The 25,834-nt window shown below is 42.8% G+C and overlaps 1 protein-coding gene and 1 non-coding gene across 2 annotated transcripts in view; one reads left to right on the top strand and one right to left on the bottom strand.

Annotated features, from left to right (window-relative positions):
* Positions 1 to 25,834, top strand: part of LOC124594658 — a 166,041-nt gene that overhangs the window by 9,936 nt on the left and 130,271 nt on the right. The window contains exons 2-3 of the mRNA XM_047133030.1: positions 6,027 to 6,125; positions 14,411 to 14,677. Coding sequence (XP_046988986.1) covers positions 6,027 to 6,125; positions 14,411 to 14,677 — 366 coding nt within the window. The remainder of the gene's footprint in view (positions 1 to 6,026; positions 6,126 to 14,410; positions 14,678 to 25,834) is intronic.
* Positions 13,273 to 13,344, bottom strand: Trnai-aau. The gene has a single exon. It is a non-coding gene; the product is annotated as a tRNA-Ile (tRNA).

Genomic DNA, 25,834 nt, shown 5'->3' with positions numbered 1-25,834 from the left:
TTCAACTGGATCGTAGTCCAGTAATTCCCCTCACATGGCTTGTGTTTAAGGGAAGTAGCTCGTGATGAGGTCTGAGGAGACACAGACCGAGTTCCCTTTTCCCGTGCTGCATCGTGCTGCCTGCTGCTCTTTTTCACACGAGTGCTCGTTTCCAGTATGGCGAGTGAGAACGAGCTTTCACGTTAGGCAACCCGTTTCCTGTACTAGACTGTTACAGATGTTCAAGGAATTCAATTTGACAATTTGATTTTCTTACAGTTATGTCGCTTTGATGGACAATGTTTAGAAATTAAGGTATTTCTATCTGACTTCTGATGGCAAACCTATACACGAAATGACAGAAGGTAGAGAAAGTGGACAGTAGTATTGGAATAACCTGCATTCTGGCACACTCTGCATTGTTGCCAGATGTATCCAAGATGGCGGCATCGACATCATCCACGATGCGACGTGTAGACTGGCAACGGCGGTTGACATCATCCAAGATGCCGGCTGTGACGTCATCCAAGATGACGGATTTTGGCGGGAAAGTGCCACACCCCTCCCCCAGAAAAATAGTGGGAAGTTCTAATTTCCAACAGGATAATGCATCACACATGGTTATCTCTACTAACATATGGAAATTGTGGGAAGATAGGTCACACGGGCTACCTTCACTAACCTAAGTCACCCAGCATCCACTTCTTCCTATGGACTGGCGCCAAGTTTGAATTTTGGCTGTAAATAAAGGTCAATTTGTGTATCTCTACTAAGTTAAGGAAATGGCGTGAAAGAAAGGACACTTGGACTAACATCAGTCATCCGACTGGCACCTCCTCCTAAGGATTCAGGGGAAAAGGAATAGGACATAAGTCTTTATTTAAACAATTTCATGCAGCACAGCCATCCAGTATGTTCACCACGAGGTACGGACTGCAACTGACTTAGTACACAGTACCACCACCAGAGGGCATTCTCATCTGTGACATAATCCAAGATGGTGGGAAGCAGTCAGTTTGCCACGAGGTCCAGACTCAAACTGACCTAGTACAAATCGCCACCACTAGAGGACGCTATCTGTCCAAGATGGCAGCCATGACATCAGGTGATGATGCAAGTACCGTTATCCAAAATGGCTGCAACCAGTGTGTTCACAATGAGGCATAGTGTATATTGAAAACACCAGAGAGCGGTACTGTGGACTTTAAATGAATTCACACGAATGCCACGCCCACCTGGACTTGGAAGGAAATAGTTAAAGTCTCCACCATGATCCTCAACCAAAGGCCATGTCCCCTTAGTAACCCATGTTGTCAAGCTAACGTGCACTAACGTGTACTAACGTGCACAGCACATGACGTCATCCAAGATGTTGGAAGCAAAGTCAGTTGATGATGCTAGTGCCACAACCCCTGGTTGGCCTGGCTGGAAGTTTGCATTTTGGCACAAGATAGATCAATTGGGCTACATCCACTAACCTAACCTCCCTCCCCTAGAAAAATGGCGGAAAGTTCAAATTCCAAGACGATAATGCACCACACCATGGATATCTCTACTAATGTAAGAAAATCGCAGGAAAATATGTCACTTGGGCTACCCTAAGTCAGCTGACTAACACCTCATCCTAGGAACTGGCGCAGAGTTTGAAATTTGGCGGTAAAGAAAGGTCACTTTGAGTTTCTCTACCAACCTAAGAAAACTGCAGGGAACAAGCTCACCTCCACTAACCTAAGTCACCCGACCGCCACCTCTTCCTAGGGACTGGTGGGAAAATGACTCAGCCTGCCCTGGGCTGCTGGAGAGAGGAAGGAGTGTGCTTTAATTATTTTGGAACAATTTATTTATGGATGGAATACATTTATCACCCTGACACAAAACACTCGCCCTGATGGGCTTGGGGTCACAATACACAGTCTGCAGACATGCAAACTACTCGTAAATAACACAACAGACACGCTTACTAACTGTAGACTGTCAAAGTAATGCATTCCACAGCCTACACACATGCAAACTACTACACCGAAATAATTTCAGTACAGCCCTGGAAACTCCTCCTAAATAATGCAGCACAGTGATGTGCAGACACGAAAACGTAAGCTGTCCAAATAGCACATAGCACAGCCTACAGATCAGCTCGCAAAATAATGCAACAGACACACAATCAATATGCGCAAGCACCCTCAACCACCCCCTGTCCACTAGACCGCACAAGAGGTTAACGGCAACCCACACGAAGTGACATGGCCATCAGCTGTCACACCACACACGGAAAACAGTTAAGGTCCTGCACATATGAAGCGGTGGCGCCCCTTCCATACTTGACACCTGAGAAATTCCTTGCGGACGTGCATGAAGACACAGAGGCAAGGTGCCACCAGATGCAGGTGAAAGTTGTCTCTGTTTTCGAGTATACAGTCACTGTTATACTGATGTCACAGAACTCCAATGTGCGCTCATGCGGCCCCCATATGCGAGAGACCTCCAGGCAGCACGTGTCTTTACCATTGATCACAGAGTAGCTACAAACCTTGCAAACGTATCTAACAATGTTCTCAACTTATACTCATCTCATGTGACTACGTAAAACATAAGAACCGAGTTGACCTCTCGGAAATTGCATAGAGTCCCAGAAATAGTTAACGTTCGCTTTCGTGATGTCTCAGCTTGTATGCACGAAAAATCTTGCCCTAACAGAACCTGTTTACGAAAATAACGCAGAATATCGTAGAATGCAGTCTTCCTCGCGACATAGCTCGACTACAGTGGTCAGCATGTTCTACAGACTTGAACTGTATTGAAAATGCGTGGGCTGTTTATGGACAACGTGACCCAGTGACCCACCAACCACTCTGAGGGATGTACGCGGAATCGCTGTTGAGGAGTGGGACAATATGCACCAACAGTGCCTTTATGAACTTGTGGGTAGTATGTCACAACGAATACAGGCATGCATCAATGCAAGAGGACGTGCTACTGGTACTATAGGTGCCTGTGTGTACAGCAGTCTGGACCACCACCTCTGAAGGTCTCGCTATATTTAGATACAAGACGCAATGTGTGGTTTTCATGAGCAATAAAAAGCGCGGAAATGATGTTTATGTTGATCTCTATTCCAATTTTCTGTGCAGGTTCCGGAACTCTCGGAACCGAGGTGATGCAAAACGTTTTGGGATGTGTGTACATTAAAATTTATTAATATTTTGTGTCATGAATAATAGTGACGATAGTGCACACATACAAGGTTATAAGATTAGTGACTTCATCTGCAGACGGGTGCACAGACATCATTTATGATGGAGTGTGGAAAGTACTTTCTGGAAGTTTTCCCAGAAAGGAGTGTTAGCCAACTCAGTCTGCTCATTAAGGATACTATCGTGGGAAGTGTTTTCGCGTCTGTGTATTTCTGTTTCCTCTATCAGATTGGTAGTGGCTCCCTTTTCTGCTAAATGTAATATTTTCATGTTGCTGTGAGTGTTTTGTCACTTTTTCTTTTGCAATATGGGCAACAAACGTAGGTTTGTTGAAGTTTTTGAAGTTTCCAATCCTTAAAGCTTCAAGGTGTTCTTTGTACCTAATCGCGAAACTGCTGCCTGTCTCAGCGATATAGAATTTTGGGCACGAGTTGCATTGGAGCTTATATATTCCCGGGGGTCTTCGAAGGAGTTACATAATGGATCAATTTTTGCTGTAATTTGTTATTAGTAGAGAAGTTAATTTTATTCTTCTTCTTTTTAAATAAGTGTCCAATTTGGTATGATAGTGGGCCTATATATGGGATAACAGTATATTTATGTTTGGCTTCTGCGGGAGGCTAATTTCTTTGGATTGGATGCTGTGCGAACTGCTCTTCTGTGGAACTGGGGTTTTTGTTTTATTTTGTTATGGAGTTGGTCTATTATTGCTGGATCATGGCCATTATTATGGGCAACTGCTTTAATTACATTGATATCATTTTGTTCGTCTGTGTGATTCGTAGATACTTTCCGATTTCAGTGTACTATGGCTCTGAAATATGACGTTTTGTGTTGGCTGGGATGACATGAAGAGTCGTCAGGGCTGATATCTGTTGTGGTGGGTTTCGTAGACGCTATAATGATGTTTATGATTAATGTTGCAAATATTAAGATCGAGAAAATATATATCCTTATTTGTTTCATGCTCAACCGTGAATGTAATTTTTTTACGTATTTTGTTGAGGTCTGCTGCCAACGCAACAGTTTCACTGTATGTAAAAGTAAGACAGCCGTCTGATGATGAATTGTGTACATTCGAAAGTGGTAATGGTACTTTTTGAATAAAGTAATCTAAAACCAATTTGTGGCTGATTGCTGTATACCATCAACAATTGATTTCATTTTGATTTTATCCATACTGGATGAGAGGTCGTGGTTGTGAATGCAATGTTAAAAAATATATCGGCTCAACCACTTGTTTATAGTGTAAAAAAAATGGTTCAAATGGCTCTGAGCACTACGAGACTCAACTGCTGAGGTCATTAGTCCCCTAGAACTTAGAACTAGTTAAACCTAACTAACCTAAGGACATCACAAACATCCATGCCCGAGGCAGGATTCGAACCTGCGACCGTAGCGGTCTTGCGGTTCCAGACTGCAGCGCCTTTAACCGCACGGGCACTTCGGCCGGCTGTTTATAGTGTAAAACACTAAGATTGACGCCTTTCGGAATCCAAGCTTCCATCATCAGAATAATAAAAAGTAAAAGAACCTGTTAAAACTCGCTAAAATGGAACGTGCACCAGGCACAATAAAATTGACAATAAAATTAAAACATCGTGGCTACTTCCCTTGTTGCAGCCGTGTCTTCCAAGGCCACATAGTCGTCAAAATATAAAAAACTCTAAAATGGTGTCGCCTGTGGTGTTCAACATCAAACCACATGGCTCTCTCATCTATCGTCGTAAACCGCCAGTGTGTCTTCGTTGATACCACACACCACGTAGCCACGACGCTGAAACACGAGTGAGCTCACGCGCAAATAAACAAGGAAGTCACAGAGATGTCTATACAAACAGATAACGTATACATGTTCCAAGGACCTCATGAAATGATGGTATCCTGTCAGTTGCTAAAAATGTAGTTACTAAAAGAAACCAGTGAAATATTTGAAAAAGTTATTTGTATCACCAGTTAGCTGTTCATTCAGTGTGTTCTGATTATCCACGCTATGCATCGTAATTTCCAGCTGTTCTAGTAGATCCAGCTTTTTGCCTTTGTCCTGTCTATGTAAAATAACGAGATCCTGATTTATTCCCAATATGGGGTGTCCCGTTTCCCAAATATGCGTGGCTACAGCTGACGCTTCGAAATTATTAAGCCGGAAAGCATCGCTATGTTCTTTGTAACGTACTTTAAAGGACTTACCAGTTTGGCCTACATAGCTTGCTTGTGCACGTGTTACACTGAATTTTATAGACCCCAGCTCTCTCATATTTAAGCCGGCCGCAGTGGCCGTGCGGTTAAAGGCGCTGCAGTCTGGAACCGCAAGACCGCTACGGTCGCAGGTTCGAATCCTGCCTCGGGCATGGATGTTTGTGATGTCCTTAGGTTAGTTAGGTTTAACTAGTTCTAAGTTCTAGGGGACTAATGACCTCAGCAGTTGAGTCCCATAGTGCTCAGAGCCATTTTTTTTCTCTCATATTTATCGCTTTCCTGCTGCAAATTATTTCTTAGTTTAAACCGCAGCGTATTATTGGTCTGAAAAGCGGTATCAACTTTAAAAGGATTGAAAATGTTAGGCACTTTTTGCGAAATATCATCGAAGTATGGTATTGTGACTCTCGTAATATTATAATATGATAAGTGGTGCATGTACCATTTTGGCGAGTTTTAACAGGTTCTTTTACTTTTCATTATTCTGATGATGGAAGCTTGAATTCCGAAAGGCGTCAATCTTAGTGTTTTACACTATAAACAAGTGGTTGAGCCGATATATTTTTTAAAATTGATTTCATATAGCAGCCATTGTTCAGTGACTTTATTTGACAAAATTGCAGCAAATATAATGTGTGCGATCGCGGGGTTGCACAGGTGCTGTCGGCGTGCAACGACCTGTCGGTGTTCGACCCGTCGACGTCGGTGGCGGCGCGGTTCTACTCGTCGCTGCTGGAGTGCGTGCGGCGGCTGTCGGCGGGTGCGCCGGCGGGCCGCGCCCTGGACACGGTGTGGGCGGCGGCGGCCGCGCTCAGCCAGGCCTGCCAGAACGCCGCGGCGCGCCGCGCTCTCGCGCACACGCACCGCGCCGCCGCCGTGCTCGCCAGGCTGCTGCAGCCCGCACGCGCGCGCGCCCTGCCGCACGAGGGCCGCCTCGCGCTGCTGCGCGCCCTACAGGTCAGCACCGCGGCGGGAGAGGCTGGCGGTGGGGGGTTGGGTGGAGTAGGGGAAATCGACTTCTTACAGGTGGGCAGAAGTCATCGAAGGTGACCCATTTTGCCTCGCGCGACACTACAGCGAGCTTGGGGCATTGGTCCCATGGCTGTGCTCGCTTCCGCTCAAGTTGTGAACTCTCAGCGGTCGAAGGCGGTAAGCTCTCCGTTTACATCTGCATCTACATCTACATTTATACTCCGCAAGCCACCCAACGGTGTGTGGCGGAGGGCACTTTACGTGCCACTGTCATTACCTCCCTTTCCTGTTCCACTCGCGTATGGTTCGCGGGAAGAACGACTGCCGGAAAGCCTCCGTGCGCGCTCGAATCTCTCTAATTTTACATTCGTGATCTCTTCGGGAGGTAGAAGTAGGGGGAAGCAATATATTCGATACCTCATCCAGAAACGCACCCTCTCGAAACCTACACCGCGATGCAGAGCGCCTCTCTTGCAGAGTCTGCCACTTGAGTTTGCTAAACATCTCCATAACGTTATCACGCTTACCAAATAAACCTGTCACGAAACGCGCCGCTCTTCTTTGGATCTTCTCTATCTTCTCTGTCAACCCGACCTGGTACGGATCCCACACTGATGAGCAATACTCAAGTATAGGCCGAACGAGTGTTTTGTAAGCCACCTCCTTTGTTGATGGACTACATTTTCTAAGGAGTCTCCCAATGAATCTCAACCTGGCACCCGCCTTACTAACAATTAATTTTATATGATCATTCCACTTCAAATCGTTCCGTACGCATACTCCCAGATATTTTACAGAAGCAACTGCTACCAGTGTTTGTTCCGTTATCATATAATCATACAATAAAGGATCCTTCTTTCTATGTATTCGCAATACATTACATTTGTCTATGTTAAGGGTCAGTTGCCACTCCCTGCACCAAGTGCCTATCCGCTGCAGATCTTCCTGCATTTCGCTGCAATTTTCTAATGCTGCAACTTCTCTGTATACTACAGCATCAGCCGCGAAAAGCCGCATGGAGCTTCCGACACTATCTACTAGGTCATTTATATATACTGTGAAAAGCAATGGTCCCATAACACTCCTCCGTGGCACGCCAGAGCTTACTTTAACGTCTGTAGACGTCTCTCCATTGAGAACAACATGCTGTGTTCTGTTTGCTAAAAACTCTTCAATCAAGCCACACAGCTGGTCTGATATTCCGTAGGCTCTTACTTTATCAGGCGACAGTGCGGAACTGTATCGAACGCCTTCCGGAAGTCAAGGAAAATGGCATCTACCTGGGAGCCTGTGCCTAATATTTTCTGGGTCTCATGAACAAATGAAGCGAGTTGGGTCTCACACGATCGCTGTTTCCAGAATCCATGTTGTAAACCTACCGTAGGCCACTATTGACTATCGTAAGTAAGTATGTGTAGACTACGGTAGTTTTTCTAATACCTTAGTCCAATTATCAATGGCATTGCCGCAGTGGATACACCGCTTCCCGTCAGATCACCGAAGTTAAGCGCTGTCGGGCGTGGCCGTCTCTTGGATGGGTGACCGTGACCGTCAGGGCCGCCATACACTGTTGCCATTTTCCGGGGTGCAGTCAGCCTCGTGATGCCAATTGAGGAGCTACTCGACCGAATAGTAGCGGCTCCGGCCAAAGAAAATCATCATGACGACTGGGAGAGCGGTGTGCTGACCACACGCCCGTCCTAGCCGCATCCTCAGCTGAGGATGACACAGCGGTCGGATGGTCTCGATGGGCCACTTGTGGCCTGAAGACGGGGTGCTTAAGCCAATTAAGATCGTAACCACATTATCTGCACGTCACGTGTACTGCATACCTATCTGGCGTTACCTCATTTCTATCTGTTTATTTGCGTATGCAATCAATGCCTTACATAATTCCCCTAAAAATTGAAAGTTGCCAACCTGCCAACCGTCTAGAAAATGAGTGAGCTACATGACCTACGGAAGGATTTTTTTTGCCTATTTATTGTCCTGCCTGTTATTTTAAAAATAAACAGTATTTATAGCAAAATTGGCTCTGAGCACTATGGGACTTAACTGCTGTGGCATCAGTCCCCTAGAACTTAGAACTACTTAAACCTAACTAACCTAAGGACATCACGCACACCCATACCCGAGGCAGGATTCGAACCTGCGACCGTAGCAGCAGCACGGCTCCGGACTGGAGCGCCTAGAACCGCACGGCCACCGCGGCCGGCGCTATATCAAAATTGAAACTATTAATAAGTAACTCATGTTTTATTCGAAAACTGATGATTTGTAACATGAAACAGAGGGCGTAGTAGAAAAATAAAAACGAACACCGATTTATTGTACAGTGCCAGAAAACGCTATTTTCTCGAAAAAGGTAACACTAAAAAAAGACGCAAAACAAGAACATAACAAACATTGTTTCAATATTCCGTTAGATTTATACACTGGAGAGCCAAAGAAACTGGTACACCTGCCTAATATCCTGTAGAGCTCCCGTGAGCACGCAGAAGTGCTGCAACACGACGTGGCACGAACTCGACTAATGTCCGAAGTAGTGTTGCGGGGAATTGACACCATAAATCCCGCAGGACTGTCCATGAATCCGTAAGAGTTCGAAGAGGTAGTGATCTCTTCTGAACACGACGTTGCAAGGCATCCCAGATATGCTCAATAATGTTCATGTCTGGTCAGTTCGGCGGCCAGCGGAAGTGTTTAAACTCAGAAGAGTGTTCCTGGAGCCACTCTGCAGCAATTCTGGACGTGTGGGGTGTCGCATTGTTCTGCTGAAATTGTCCAAGTCTGTCGGAATGCACAATGGACAATAATGCATGCAGGTGATCAGACAGGATGCTTACGTACGTGACACCTGTCGGAGTCGTATCTAGACGTATCAGGGATTCCACATCACTCCAACTGCACATCTCCCACACCATTACGGAGCCTTCACCAGCTTGAACAGTTCTCTGATGACATGCAGGGTCTCCATACTCTTATACGTCCATCCGCTCGATACAATTTGAAACCAGATTCGTCCGACCACGCAACATGTTTCCAGTCGTCAACATTCTATTGTCAATGTTGACGGGCCCAGGCGAGGCGTAAAGCTTTGTGTCGTGTAGTCATTAGGGGTACCCGAGTGGGCATCGGCTCTGAAAGCCGATGTCGATGATATTTCGCTGAATGGTTTGGACGCTGACACTTGTTGATGGACCAGAATTGAAATCTGCAGCAATTTGCGTAAGGTTCAAATGGCTCAAATGGCTCTGAGCACTATGGGACTTAACTACTGTGGTCATCAGTCCCCTAGAACTTAGAAGTACTTAAACCGAACTGACCTAAGGACATCACACACATCCATGCCCGAGGCAGGATTCGAACCTGCGACCGTAGCAGTCGCGCGGTTCCGGACTGCGCGCCTAGAACCGCTAGAACACCGCGGCCGGAAATTTGCGTAAGGGCTGCGCTTCTGTCACGTTGAACGATTCTCCTTAGTAGTCGTTGGTCCCGTTATTGCAGGATCTTTTTCCGGCCGCAGCGATGACGGAGATTTGATGTTTTACCGGATTCCTGATATTCGCGGTATACTCGTGAAATGGTCGTACGGGAAAATCCCCACTTCATCGCTAACTTCGGAGATGTTGTGTTCTATTTCTCTTGCGCCGAATATAACAGCACGCTCATATTCACTTAAATCTTGATAACCTGCCATTGTAGCAGCAGTAACCGATGTAACAACTGCGTCAGACACTTGTCTTATATTGGCGTTGCCGACAGCAGCGTCGTATTCTGGCTGTTTACAAATGTCTGCATCTGAATTCGAATGCTTATCCCTGTTTCTTTGGCGCTTCAGTGTTTAATATATGTTATATCTAAACAGTTTTCAAAATGTTCAAATGTGTGTGGAATCGTATGGAACTTAACTGCTAAGGTCATCAGTCCCTAAGCTTACACACTACTTAACCTAAATTATCCTAAGGACAAACACACACACCCATGCCCGATGGAGGACTCGAACCTTCGCCGGGACCAGCCGCACAGTCCATGACTGCAGCGCCTCAGACCGTTCGGCTAGTCCCGCGCGGCTAAACAGTTTTCACACTTATCAATAAGAACAGGAAACTCTTGTCTTTCATAATGATGAAGAGCGTTCTATTGAGCGCAAAATACCAACAATAATTATATAGGCATGTGAACTGTACTTTTCGCTTTGGTTTCACAAAAGCCCAGAACTTACGAGAGCAGCTAATTTTTATTACTTATAAAATGCAATCTACATTTTTTAAGGATATAAAGTACAAAATGGACTAACACTCAACGATGTGCGGTTCTAATTATGTGTGAAACAAAGAACAAAGGGAACTCATTGGCTCCCAATAGCTCTCTCTCACATTCATTAATGTTTCTGTTCCTACCAATGCTACCAATACTGCCGGTAATGCTAGCATTCACTACATCATTGATGTACTGTACGAAAACTACCGAACTATAGTTCTGGTAGAGCGCAACTGCACTCACCACTATACATGAAGGCGCACTTGTGACATGCTTGGCTTACTCGGAGTTAATGTCAAAATGACGTCTCACTCGATGCCAGGATAGCAGATGACAACATTGGTGACACATAATTGATTTTACCAAATTCGTTGTTCGTGTTGTGGTATTATGCCATTTTGAACCAACAGCACATTGCATGTTTATCACAAACACGTCACCCTTGGTACGATTTCTTATAATTAAATGTCAGTTAACGACGCAACTGTGATAAAAGCCTTAGGGAGATCCTAAAATGAACGGTAATACTGTTAATATTTGTGTGTGATTAGGAACACTGACAAGGGGACTGTACGAACTTCTCCTCTCAGATTAGATTCATATTGGCGGGGTGTGTAGTGCGAGACTAGGACTTCAACATATATAAAGAGGAAGAAGCAACTTTCAACCGTTTTTGATAGGAAACCAATTCTAGTCAATCCAGTACACATGCATTAAAGTAAAATACTCGCCTACGAAATAGGAAATGACAACTCATAATTCCGTACCCCTGCATAGTTAAGAACTCGCAAAGTCTTTTAAGCTTATCTTCCGAATGTTCAAATGTGTGTGAAATTTTATGGGACTTAACTGCTAAGGTCATCACTCCCTAAGCTTACACACTACTTAACCTAAATTATCCTAAGGACAAAGACACACACACCCACTCCGGAGGAAGGACTCGAACCTCCGCCGGGACCAGCCGCACAGTCCATGACTGCAGCGCCTGAGACCGCTCGGCTAATCCCGCGCTGCACAGGGGAAAGTAAGCACTAATGGCTTGTTCTTGATACTTGTTCTTGGACTGTCTACCCAACCTAAAGACATGCAACTGGTAATAGCTGTAATTATTAGTCGCAAATGACGTACACATTGACGTTAACGTTCATCGGTACTCCATCCTCAGTCACCAACAGAAATATCTGCACTTACACCCGGTACGTCCTGTACATGGAGAAGCAAAAGAACGTTAAATCTGTTGATGTATCTGCAAACTTTTATCACATTAACATTTGTTATTAACATTAGTATCCACAAATTATATGAAAATCAAAAAAATTCCAGCTGAAAAAATTTCATTCCATTTTTTTCCCCTGTGCAGCAGGTCAAATACTGGAATGTGAACGCTTGGAAGCAAAACTGTTAGTTTATACTGACGTGTGTAGTCAACTTAGTGGTGAAGTTACGACCGTGCGGAAAACGTCAATTGGTAAGTTATGTGACGTGTTTGTGCGAACACTGTTCGACGCAGAGAAGAAACAAACAACATACTGATGTGTGTACATACTAAGGTGCCACATGTAAAAATATCTGCGCTTATACCCTTTACACCCTGTATACGTGTACCATAATGAATAGCGAAAACTGACATGAGTGGAACTATGGTAATACGAGTAAAAACGTTCCAGTAGAGATGCTTTCACAAATGAGGCAATTGCGAGGTGACAGTAATTGTGTGGGTACGGGCCATCACTGACTTCAGTATGAACTATAGTCATAATTAGTACAAACTTACCTAAAATGTGAACTTTTTGATGAAGTCACCATGTAACTAGGCTCAGGTAGCACCCACAAGGAATAGAGTGATGTTTAACACATTTTACAGTTTACTGTAGACTTTTACAAATGTTGGCTTCACGTATGTAGACAATGCTGTACTTGTCTCCGCAGTGAGTTTCGAGTTACGAATTCTTTCGGAACCCCCGGACTTCCGGCCCCCACCCAGATCATCTCGTAAATCTTGAGAAGACGGTACGATTTGTTACTCCAGTTCGTCATCTTATAGGCGGAATTGCTGCAGTCTTCACTTTCTAGATGACCTCACAACGAAAAAATCTAGACGTTAGGTGATCGGAGGCAGGGTGCAGGGCCCGCTCAACTTACCCATCTTGAATCATACAGATGTGTTAGACGTCATCCTGCATCAGCAGCAAGTTTTTTTGGTGCGTCATCATGCGTAATCCCCAACCCCGGGCTAGAGGTGAAATCTGAGCACGAATGGGGACTCGATGGAGAGGTTTACATTTCAAATCCGTTAGTTCTAAGTAGGCCGAAGGCGGTGTCAGCTCGCAATCACACATTCGCAACTGTCTTGCAGATGGCTCGATTGTGGAGCCATGTTTACTGGAAAGTTTTTGCTTCTGTTATCGTATATACTAATTAAATATGGCTGAAGTTTAGGCTCTTTCCACTCAGCGTCGACAAAACTCGAAGACGTACCGAAGTAGCCACAAACCGAAGTCAACTACAGTAATTTTACATAAGAAGTGCTCATTTTCATTGACTTTTTATCTTTAGTATCATTATTTACCTTTGTTGTATATTCAGATGAATCTATATGGTTCCAGTGACCTTTCCATGTCTAACACCTATGATATATATGCAGACTGAAGTGACAAATGAAAATTTCTACCAAGCCCAGGATTCGACCCTGGGTCTCCTGCTCATTAGGCAGAAGCATTAACCACTACGCTAGCCCGGCACAATGGCTTTGAGTAACTGCGCGAACTTCCCTAGCAAGCCTTTCTCCTCAATTCAAATTCCCATTCACACCTCTGCCCACTCGGTATTCCCCCTAAACTCGAACAGCATTGCAGAGGTTCTGCAATGAACGTTCTGTATTGCCTTTCGCCGGCAAGCGATCTATCGGCTGAGCTGTCCAAGCCCAAGTCGCAACCCTCCCTCACAGCTGTACTTCCACCGGTACCTTATCTCCTGCATTCCAGATTTCACAGACGTTCTCCTGCGCACCTTGGAGGACTAGCACTCCTGGAAGAAAGGATATTGCAGGGACATGGCTTAGCCATAGCCTGAATGGCTGTTTGAAGAGTGAGTTTCCAATCTGCAACTGTGTGTACCATGAACCGCAACTTCCTGGCAGATAAGAAATGTGTGCTAGACTGGTACTCAAAACTGGGACCTTTGCCTTTGATGGGAAAGTGGTCTATCGACTGGACTAGGTCCCAGGTTTGAGCACGGTCTGGCATAAAGTTTTAATATGCCAGAAAGTTCCCGATAAGCGTGCACTTCGCTGCAGAGTGAAAATCTCAATTGGGAAACTTTCCCAGGTTGTGGATAAGCCCTCTCCACAGTATCCTTTCTTCCAGGAACGGTAGCCCTGCAAGTTTCGTATGAGAATTTCTGTGAAGTTTGGAAGGTAGGAGACGAGGTACTGCCGGAAGTACAGCTGTGAGAGCAGGTGTTGAGTCGTGTTTGAATAGCTCAGTTGTTAGAGCGCTTACCCACGAAAGGCAAACGTATCAGTTTCGAGTCCCTCTCTGGCGCACAGCATTAATTTCCCAGGAGATTTTGCTTGTGAAATTGTGTTGTTTTGCTTTAGACAGATTGGAGGGTAAGTTTCGTGATTTCAGTAAATAAGTAATTACTTCTATTTGTGTCCGTTTTTGCTGTCACACTGCATAACCAGATGTTTTATGCAAGTTAGTGGGCATGTACACTGACCTCAAAATTATTTTTTCGAAAAGGAGAGACGTGCACACTAAATTTAGATGTGGCACAGAGTGTGAGAAGAGTGCGTGCGGCTCCAGGACGTGACGTACGGCGTGGAGGTGTCGTGGCGGGAGGCGCAGGTGCCGGGCCTGCTGCAGACGCTGGCGGCGTGGGCGGCGGAGGGGGCGGCGGAGGGCGCGGCCGACGAGGCCCGCCAGCTGGTGGCGCCCGCGCTCGCCGCGCTCGTCAACCTCTGCCAGCGCAACCTGCCCGCCGTGGTTGCGCTCATGCGCGCCGTCGACACGCGAGCCTTCCTCTGCACGCTCCTCTCCCGCAAGGACCCCTCGCCCGCCACCAAGCTGCAGGTCAGACCCTCCGCAATGGCTAAAATCTACTTCGTCAGCACTATTGTTACTTAGCAATAATCACTCTAACTGAACGCCATACACAGCAAGGAACTGCTCAGAAAATTTAGAGAGGCTGAAAAAAATCAGCAAGCTGTTGCAAATAAATATTTATTGGAAACCTTGACCTAGGTTTCGACAATTTTAAAATTCAAGAATGAAATTTTCACTCTGCAGTGGAGTGTGCACTGATATGAAACTTCCTGGCAGATTAAACCTGCCTGCCGGACCGGGGTTCGAACTCGGGACCTTTGCCGTTTGGAGGCAAGTGCTTGTAATTTTTCCTCCTATCAATTCTAAGTAATTCTGTAGCTCTCAATTCGTTCGAGCAATCAATCATTCATGATAGGAAACACAGTCATAGCTCAATCACTCACAATGACTCTGAAATCAGGCGATGATTCTTCTTCTCTGCAGGCTCGTGCTTTGCGGCAGTCTGCTAATCTGTACAAATAAAATGCCTCGTAATTTTGGGAGCGTTGTATAATCAGTCGGGAAACCTCATATCAAGCGGATATTTGGCTTTGATGAAGTTTAACCTTCCGAAGAAGTAATGGAGCTCTTGGATTATTAATTGCAGGTTCGTATCCAGTCTTTCGGGAAGTTACCTTCTGATTAACAACTACGCAATATATCGATAAATATAATTAATTCTCAAATTTCAAATACACACCTTTTATTTGAAGGAGCAATCTATATATATTTCCTTTTTAATCGTACAGTATCGTCTCAGTTATCTTCTGTCATAAATCTCAATAATCAGATTACAGTTCTTCCAAACCAAGCTCAGGCTAATCGGCACGAAGACAATCTCGGAAGCCCCTTTCTTTTTTTTTTTTTAACAACCTCCAGAGAGAGTACTACAAAGAATACTTATGCGCTCATGGCATAGCTATTGTATGAACTACTTTTCACATGGATTCTGCGAGTATGAAGATAGAAAATTAGTAAACATCATTCAAGGGTAGAATTGTATCTGAATAATTCATCGAATATAAAGAGATATTACAATTGCCCCTCGCAGCGAGCAAAGTTAATGATAATACACTTTGTGAGCTAACTGAAAAAATTTGTTGGGTTGTTTATTCAAAAGAAGAATATTTTGAATTAGTAGAATTTTACTATAGAGAGTATGGGTAACATGTTAAGACAATAAGTTACGAGAATACCTAAGCTGTAGGTTTTACATGTACCGGGGTATACCCGCATCCCGAGTACATAACCAGGGAAGATGTAGATTGGTGTAATTACGAAAAAGGTCTACCAACTGGCCTTCACAGGGAAACCCTGGAAAACCCGGAAGAATAGACCGCAGCTCAGGTATTAAAGAAGATAGGAAAGCCTAAATCCAGTCATTTTGAAATATATAGAAGCTCTATAGATTAGATCGAAGGAAAAGTGCCTCATCGCCAAAAAAAAATTTTACAATATTGCTCAAAAAAAAAATTTTCAAAATTCTTCTTTCGACGATGTAGCCGGCGATCTCGTTGTGAAGTCGATGGAACAGGAACACTGGATACGGACACCGGGTAGGCGACGTACAGCGTTTGGTGGAGGCGGCACGGAGGACAGGCGATGGCTTATGGTACAGGATAGAAGCTGGTAACGTGCCGTAGAAACAGGAAGATGATCTCAGGAACAGATGGTCAGGGACGTGAATATGAAACAGGTTTAAAGTGGAATAAGTAAAGGTTCTGACTGAATAAATCCCTGGAAGAGAGTGGATTAAGGCAACGAAGTCCATATTTCATCGTTGAACTCAAAATCGGAGTGGATTCTTATATTCTTCCATATGTACTAGACTGGAATATCCATCAGTCCTGACAATCGCGAATTTTTTTTTGTAGTCCTCAATACCAAAGTTGTTTTGCATTACAACTGCTGATTGTCCAAAACATTGCCAAATAGACTGTGGGCATTTAAATTTTGTTGTAGCTCATATCGAATGTATTCCTCTCAAAAAAATTTTTAATCAAATCTTCGTTTTGTTATAGTGCAGGTGGAAGTAGAGCATTGAATCTGTCCGAGGTTTGCTTTCAATTACGAAATTATGGATAAAATTTAAGTTTACACCTGATGAAAAATTTTAAACATAGGCATATGACACTGACTCCACAAAAGGAATAATTTGAAAAATTTTCATTATTCTTATAATTAATTGATTTATAGATCCACTTGCAAATAAATATCATTAATGATGACGTATGTTCATTTAACAAATCATCCAATCGCAGAATCTTCTTCATCCTCTCATGAACATTTATGGAAATATATTTCAACAATTATGTCCATAATATGAAACACACAAACTGCTATTCTTAAAATGTTAGTTAAAATTCTTAAATTAATTCTCCTGGTAAAGAAGGCATAATGAAAAAATCTAAAATTTATAATAATTTTCTCTCGCGCAACCAGGGAGTTTCTTCAGTTGTTTGCAACAGTGACATTATCGACTGTTGCTTCATTTCACAGTTCGTTTGTTTTCTCGCGCGAACAGCGCACATCATACACACAGCGTATTTACCTACATATCCCACACTGTTCAAGTTTCACACGCAATTCTCACATAAGTGCCGTGTCTTGAGGAAATGTAGATGCACTTTCATTGTATATCACTGTGGCTTCTGCTCATAGTCCACACTTACAAACACTAGTAATTAACAAATTCTTCTACCTATCTTAATCTCACTGTCTCTTAACCTATCACAGGACTAATCTCACTGTCTCTTAACCTATCACAGGAGTAATCTCACTATCTCTTAACCTACCACAGGAGTAATCTCACTGTCTCTTAACCTAGCACACGAGTAGTCTCACTGTCTCTTAACCTCTAGACAACATAAACTTCTTGATATTTATATACACATTCGACTCATAGTCAAATTCCACTCTAAATTCTTCTCCATATTTGGTATCACAGATCTACGATCCTTCACTAAATTTCTTAATATCATTATGCGGAAATAATCCCTTTATTCTTTTCGATTCGGGATATGCCAACAAGTATGATCCAGGATTTGGTATATTTACAATAACATATGGTCCGGTATAAATAAGATTCCATTTCTTTATGTTCTTCATCAGTTTCGAGGAATGGATGTGTCGCCTCAATAAAACCTTTTCTCCAAGATGAAACGTCTGAATCCGGTGAATCCGTTTATCAGATGTCAATTTCCGTTGTATTGCCTTTTTAGTTAAATTGACAAGTGCGAGTCGAATCTTTTCCTCCCATTTTAAATTCTGGTCTTCATACTTTGGCAGATGGTTTATCCAGAAGTTCTTTTCAATCTGACTAAACATAAGCTCTGTTGGAGTAAAGTTAGTTGAGGTATGTGTCAGATTATTAAATATTTGTTCAAATTCTGACAAATAATCAGCCAATGATGTTTGTTTACTGTGACAGTGTGTACGCATAAATCGGTTTAATTCTCGGAAAACTCGTTCTATTGGACTACCTTGTGGATGGTAACATGATGTCAAAATTTGTCGAATACCAAGTTGTGTTAGTGTTTGCTTCCATTTAAATCCAGTAAAAATTCTGGCATTATCTGTAATTACGGATTTCGGTAAACCTACATGCGGAAGATAGTCACACACCAATCTCACTACAACAGCTCTGGCAGTAGCACACTTTAATGGATATAGTTTTACATATTTTGTAAACACGTCAAAGAATCCAACAATGAATTGACTCCTCCTCTTGATCGTGGGAGAGGGCCGCAGATATCACACGAAATTAACGCCCTTGGCTCTCGTGGAATAATTGAATGCAGAACATGCTTACTACCTCTATTATCCGGTTTTGCCTTTTGACAGAGTAAACAGTTTTGTATTGATTGGTGCACTTTTCTCCGAATATTCGGAAAATAACAGTATGCTCCTATTTTATTGGCACATTTAATTACACCAAAATGTCCCCATGATTAGTGGGTAAACCAAATTAATTTTTCCTCATATTCCTTCGGGATACATACACACCACCGTGGATTGTTGTCCTTCCCACGTCTGAAGAATAATACTCCATTTACTAATTTATAATGATGTGAACTAGCCCTTGAATTTTGTTGTTCCTTTAGCTGAATTATCTTCTTCCATCGAGGGTCTTTTCGTTGTAAATTTCCCATATCTCTACAAAGATGTACATAATAAGTCTTGTAGATATTGTCCTGCAACAGTAATACTGGAAAATCCGAAGTATTTACTGATTCTATTTCCGGCGTTAAACCTTCTGGGGATCTTGACAGCGCATCCGCAATAATATTTTCTTTGCCAGACACATGAATGATTTTAAATTGGTACTGTTGTAGTGTCATTGTCCAACGTGACAGTCTAGGATGTAATAATTTACGTGTTTGCAAAAAGGTTAGTGATTGATGGTCACAATACACAATCGTTTTCGAACCATATAAATAATAGTTAAACTTCTTGAATGCCCAGATAATCGCAAGTGCTTCAAGTTCTGTGGTCGTATAGGCTCTTTCACAGGGCGATAACACTCGACTAGCAAATGCTATCGGACCGAATGTTGGTACCCCTTTTATTTTCCTTATTTGGAAGAGACAAGCACCTAATCCAACATCCGATGAATCCGTGGACAGACAGAACTCACAATTCATATCAGGGTGATATAATAAGGATGCGTTAACGAGTTGGTCTTTAATGTCTCGAAAAGCTAGTTCACATTCTTCAGTCCACTGCCATGGCACATCCTTCCGTAGAAGCCGGTTTAATGCCTCAGAATTCATGGCTTGAGTCTTTATGAAACGACGGAAGAACGATGCCATACCTATAAATCCCTTCAGCTGTCTTTTATTCCGTGGTGATGGAAAATTTCGAATTGCACTTATCTTCTTCTCGGTAGGCAGGATACCTTTCGCATCTATCATATGTCCTAAGAACTTAATTTGTGGTAAAGCGAAATGAGACTTTTGTAAGTTTACTGTAATTCCGGTTTTCTTGAAAACAGCAAAAATCCTTTCCAAAATATGCAAATGCTCTTCCCATGTTTTCGTGGCTATTAATAAGTCGTCAACAAACACAGTTATACGACTACGCAATTCTGGTCCAAGAACATAATCCAACGCTGAAATAAATATTCCGTCACTAATTTTAAGTCCGAACGGGACAACTCTAAATTGGTAACTTCTCCCAGCATAGATAAATGCGGTATATTTCCTAGATTCTTCATCCATTTGGACCTGCCAGTACGAACTTCTCAAATCAACACTAGTTAAGTACGAAACATCCTGGAAATTTTGAATTAATTCATCTATATTTTCCGGATGAGTTCTTACAGGTACTATTATTTTATTAATCTCTCTCGCATCCATAACTAATCTAACGTTACCTCCAGGTTTTGGGACGACTAAGAGCGGAGAACAATATGGACTAGTTGATGGCTCAATCAAGTTCCATTCTAACATTCTATTTATCTCCCTTTGAACGGATTGTTTTAAACGCCAGGGGATCGGATAGTGCGTGTAACAGTAAGTCTGATGTGGCTTCACTTGTAGGTGACAAATATACCCTTTAATAATTCCTGGTTTCTCATCAAAAATCTCTTCATATGCCTCTAACAAATAATGAAGCTGCTGCCTTTGTTCTCCGGTAAGCTGATTTGATTCACTAGCTTTTATCATTGTTGTTTGGTTAAAGTCCTCCTGTTGTATCAAATCCTTTGAAAGCTCCTTCCAACGACCGTTTATAGTGTCAATTAATTGAATTATGGCACCGCGACAATATTTCTCATGCACCGTTTCCTTTCTATTTAAATCCAGTGCTATATCTTCTCCATTTAATCTAAATTTAACTATTCCTTCCAAAAAATCAATCTGACAATCGTACTCCTGCATACTCCCAATACCAAGAATACAGTCCACTAATAACTTCTCCACTACAAGGAACGTGCATTTTATTGCTACATTTCCCATTTTCATCTCTAATTGTGTTTGTATTTTGACATTGGGAGAGCGTGCTCCAACAGCTCCGATGATTTTGCAGTTCTGTACTGGCAAAATTGGTACCTTCTTCTTCCTAATAATTCTCCGAAAAAGAGCTCCTGAGATGACATTGACGGAAGCGGCGGTGTCTAATATCACATTCGTTGGAACTTCCTCTATTTCAACAAATACTTCCGATACCGGAACACTCGATCTGCCATTATGACAAGTTATTAAATCCTTTGTTAACTCTTCAGTCAACAGCTCACCATCATTATATCTTAACAACTGTAATTTTACTGTTTCGCCCCTAACAGTTCCCCTGACCGCTCCTCCGGGGCACGATGCGGTCATGTTTAGTTTGACTGATTATTGGTCCGATTGGTATTTATCTCTTCAGCTACTTCAGTGATTATCGGTTGTTGTGGTGAATTCTGTCTATGTTGTCTTGCTTGATTCGTGTAATTATTGTTGTTGTTCTGCTGGTGTTGGTAGAACTGTCCTGTGTTGCCATACATTGGATTATATCGATTAAAATTCCAACTGTTCCTAAAATAGCCCCTCGCTGCACCATTATTACAGTTTCCATTATGGTAATAATTATTGTTTGCATTTTGTCCATTGCTAAGTCTCCTCGGAGAGTGTAGTTGGTTATGATTATTGTTACTGCTACCATTACTGCCATTCACACTCAAGTTGCAGCTCGGATTCGCTTCTATTGCTCTTCTTTGATATGAAATTTCTCTTGCCCTTTTATTGTTCTCCTCAATTATATCAATACGATCAAGCGTAGTCATAAATGAGTCTATATCCTTATCGTTTATATACAACAGCTGATTCCTTATACTGGTGGGTAGTCTGGACTTGTGTATTCTAAGTATATCCGGCAAAGGAATCCATACATCCCAATACAAAGATTTATTAATGTATTTCTCAAAATATCTCTTTAGAGATCCTCTAGAAAATGAGAAAGGCTCAGGATATAATACTTCCTGCCTAAGTCTTTCTTGTACTCCAGCAGACCAATATTTTGCTAGAAAAGCCTGCTCAAATTCTTTGTAACATTTACAAGAAGCTGTTTGTTGGGATGCCCACAATGCTCCTGATCCTTGTATATATCCAGATACAAAACTAATCTTTTGCCATTCTGTCCAAGATCGTGGAAATAGACCTCTGAAACTTCGAATAAAGACTACAGGATGAACATTCTTTTTGTCAGGGTTAAAGATTTGAAATTGTCTCTGGTTAATCATCTTTTCCTCAACGGTACTACGATTCCAAAAATCATCCTGTTCGTACTCTTCCCTGTGGCTATCCGTTATATCGAATCTAACTTGTGACGTAACAGTTCTGTCTACATCGGATCTTGACGTGGACGGAATTTCACGCCCAAATTGAGAATGTTGTTTCCTACTTCTCGGTGTTTCTAAATCCTCCTGCGAGAGATTTAGTGATCTTTCGATATTTTCTTTCCAACGCGAGAAATCTTCGCCAAGTTGTTCTCGAACTTCCTTTAACCCTTTGTTAAAAAAAATCTCCTCGGAACTCTCTGAAATTGACTGTAAAGCTGCTTTCACAGTTTCTTCTATCGTTTCCGAAGGAGAATTTTGCCGCTCTAATGTCATTTCTGAAAACTTTCCCGCAAGTACATTCATTCTATGTTCCACTGTCTCCTGTTTTTCCTTCACTTCGTCAAATTGCTTCTTTAGATTATCTTGGGATTCTGTTATTTGTGGTATCATAGCTACGGAACACTGTATCTCCTTTGGAACTTGTATTACTTGAGGAAACAGTTCTACTTGTTTTTGTATCGTGTCAATTTTGACGGATACATATTCGGTTAGTTCCGCTTTTAATTTACTATTGTTTTCTTGGCATTGTTGGCGGACCTGCTCAATTCGAGCAATAAGATTCTTTTCGGTCCCTTCTGCCTGTTCCTTTATTTTCTGTGTCTGGGTATTTAATCTCTGATCTAATTCGGTAAAGTTTGCTCTTAACTGATTTTGTAATTCTGTTTGCTTTTCGGCTAGTTGATTTCGGAGTTCATTTTGTATAACGGATAAGTCTCGTTTTACCTCCGCTTGGCCTTCAGCTAATAGAGACAACTGTTGCATAATAACAACTAATGTGTCAACAACAGTCTGATCAGCTGTTGTATGAATGTTTTCTGAACCAGCAGGATTATTTATATTGCTACCGCTAGCCACAACAGTCTCAGAATTGCTATCCGTGGCCTCTGCTCCTGCGCAAACAGCTGAAGGCTGTTGCACTTCTCGTTGCTGATTCAATGACATTTTAAATGCCGCTCTAGTAAATACCATTAAATAACTGTCAATATCAGGTTCTAATCACTAAATACAGTTTCAAATTTACTGTCGTAGACACACTTAACTTTCAAATTACTTCACAGATGGTATAAGGTTCAACGCCCAGATACGAAAATCACACAATATACAGTTCTACAATCTAACTACTATCTGGAAAAAAGTTCTTCCTAAATTGATTTCAAACTATTTTAACTACAGGATAAAAAAATTAGATTTCTCTGGCCTTGTTCTGTAGTCTCGGTGTTGTCCAATAGTTGAAATCGTTTCTTGGTATCAGCAATCTTTTACTATGGGCACCGAATCTCTCTTCAGATTAGTTACCTCTCGTTCTCGTTGGTTTTCATGAAACAAAAAATACATATATTATATAACAATCCAAGAGAGTCCTGTCACACTGGCGCCACTGTATTTTTTTCCCTTCTTTTCTACGCAATTCCGTAGCTCTCAATTCGTTCGAGCAATCAATCATTCATGATAGGAAACACAGTCATAGTTCAGTCACTCACAATGACTCTGAAATCAGGCGACGATTCTTCTTCTCTGCAGGCTCGTGCTTTGCGGCAGTCTGCTGATCTGTACAAATAAAATGCCTCGTAATTTTGGGAGCGTTGTATAATCAGTCGGGAAACCTCATATCAAGCGGATATTTGGCTTTGATGAAGTTTAACCTTCCGAAGAAGTAATGGAGCTCTTGGATTATTAAATGCAGGTTCGTATCCAGTCTTTCGGGAAGTTACCTTCTGATTAACAACTACGCAATATATCGATAAATATAATTAATTCTCAAATTTCAAATACACACCTTTTATTTGAAGGAGCAATCTATATATATTTCCTTTTTAATCGTACAGTATCGTCTCAGTTATCTTCTGTCATAAATCTCAATAATCAGATTACAGTTCTTCCAAACCAAGCTCAGGCTAATCGGCACGAAGACAATCTCGGAAGCCCCTTTCTTTTTTCTTTTTTAACAACCTCCAGAGAGAGTACTACAAAGAATACTTATGCGCTCATGGCATAGCTATTGTATGAACTACTTTTCGCATGGATTCTGCGAGTATGAAGATAGAATATTAGTAAACATCATTCAAGGGTAGAATTGTATCTGAATAATTCATCGAATATAAAGAGATATTACATGCTCACCAACTTTTCTTTCTTTTTTAATTTTTACCCCTAAGGAGGGGGAGTGGGAAGGAAACGTTGTACATTTATGTTTTTCTTTTTTTGTTATTTTTATTTTATTTTAATGTCCCAGGAAAAACAATCACTTATGAAAAAGATGGGAAAGGAATATAGGGCCGAAGTGACACCCTTGTCACTTCACTGGGAGTAATAGCCTATTCCGCGAAACTGCGTAAACCTGGGACTCCCCACAGCTTCCGTGGCTTCCGGGGGCGGGTGGGAGGGGGGGGGGGGGAGGGTCATGAAACATGCTGCCTAGGCAGTTCACAAAGTGCGTTTTGTATTTAGAGTGACGTTGGGTGATTTCGTGTTGTTCTAGTAGATAATACCAATAGTGCATGCCCGATATCACGATCCGCGAGAGCTCGTAATTCGATGCGTGTCCTCCAACCCGCCGGCCGGGGTGGCCGAGCAGTGCTACGCGCTACATCCTGGAACCGCGTGACCGCTACGGTCGCACGTTCGAATCCTGCCTTGGGCATGGATGTATGTGATGTCCTTAGGATAGTTAGGTTTAAGTAGTTGTAAGTTCTAGGGGACTGATGACCTCAGAAGTTAAGTCCCATAGTGCTTAGAGCCACTTGAACCACTTGCCCTCCAATCCAGCGGATTGCCGATGTTCTCTGTGAGGGGAAAAAGACAGCGTCTGGGAAAGATAAAGCGTCCGTCGTGATCGTGGAGTCATCGATGCATCGGGGGAGTGCCATGATGCGTTGCGTCAGCCGCCAAACCCCTTTGCCTTACCACACTGCAGAAAATGTTTGTCGGTGTCCTGCATGCCACATATAAGGCAGAGCGGGGAATGTACTATGTGAATGTCGTACAGTCGTCAGCGGGTGGCTGTCTTGGAGTTGAAGATGTGTACCAAGACGATCTCGCTGCCGTGGCGAGAGGAGGTGCATTGACAGCTCATCAAATCTGTCGCCAATCCCTCGTTGGGTATTGAAGTTCGACAACATTGCTGCAATGATGACGCCTCAAGTATCGATATATCTCTCGGGTAGTGGGGATCCTTATAGAAGGTATCTGTAAATGAACATAACTAAAATCAACAAAGAATCGCGCGACGTGAGAAAAAGGCGATATGATGCCTACCGCCACCGGCGGTTGAGAAGACGCACGAAGAAACACGTCCAGGATCGCCGAGGCGATGGCATGTTACAGTTGGTTCCATGTCCGTAGCGTCGCTCGCAGGTATAGAGCTAGAGCCTTGTTCCGCACACTCGTGAGATTAAGCCCTCCAGAATGGTGTGGGAGAGTTAGTCTCTAATTTGAACTTAAACAGCATCCCTTAGCTGACATAGTATTCAAAGGCCGCCATTAACCTGTCAAGAATACCATGTGGTATTGGCAGTAGGTTCAAATCCTGCCTCGGGCATGGATGTGTGTGATGTCCTTAGGTTAGTTAGGTTTAAGTAGTTCTAGGTTCTAGGGGACTGATGACCACAGCAGTTAAGTCCCAAAGTGCTCAGAGCCATTTGAACCATTTTTTATTGGCAGTACCCGTGTCAGGTGCGGCAATCGCGAGGCCAGATGAACATTAGTGTATTCCACCCTTTGGAGCAGGTCGTGGGTTCGGAGGGAATTGCTATGTTCGTGCAGTTGGACGTGCTGGAGCAGACGCCGGTAGCTCGTCGCCGCTGATTGCCGTTGCGATCGGTTGAACA

This window comes from Schistocerca americana, chromosome 1, assembly GCF_021461395.2.
Source record: "Schistocerca americana isolate TAMUIC-IGC-003095 chromosome 1, iqSchAmer2.1, whole genome shotgun sequence".
Classification (NCBI taxonomy): domain Eukaryota; kingdom Metazoa; phylum Arthropoda; class Insecta; order Orthoptera; family Acrididae; genus Schistocerca; species Schistocerca americana.
The sequence above is the reverse complement of the archived record's forward strand: the minus strand, read 5'-3'. Positions and strand labels throughout refer to the sequence as shown.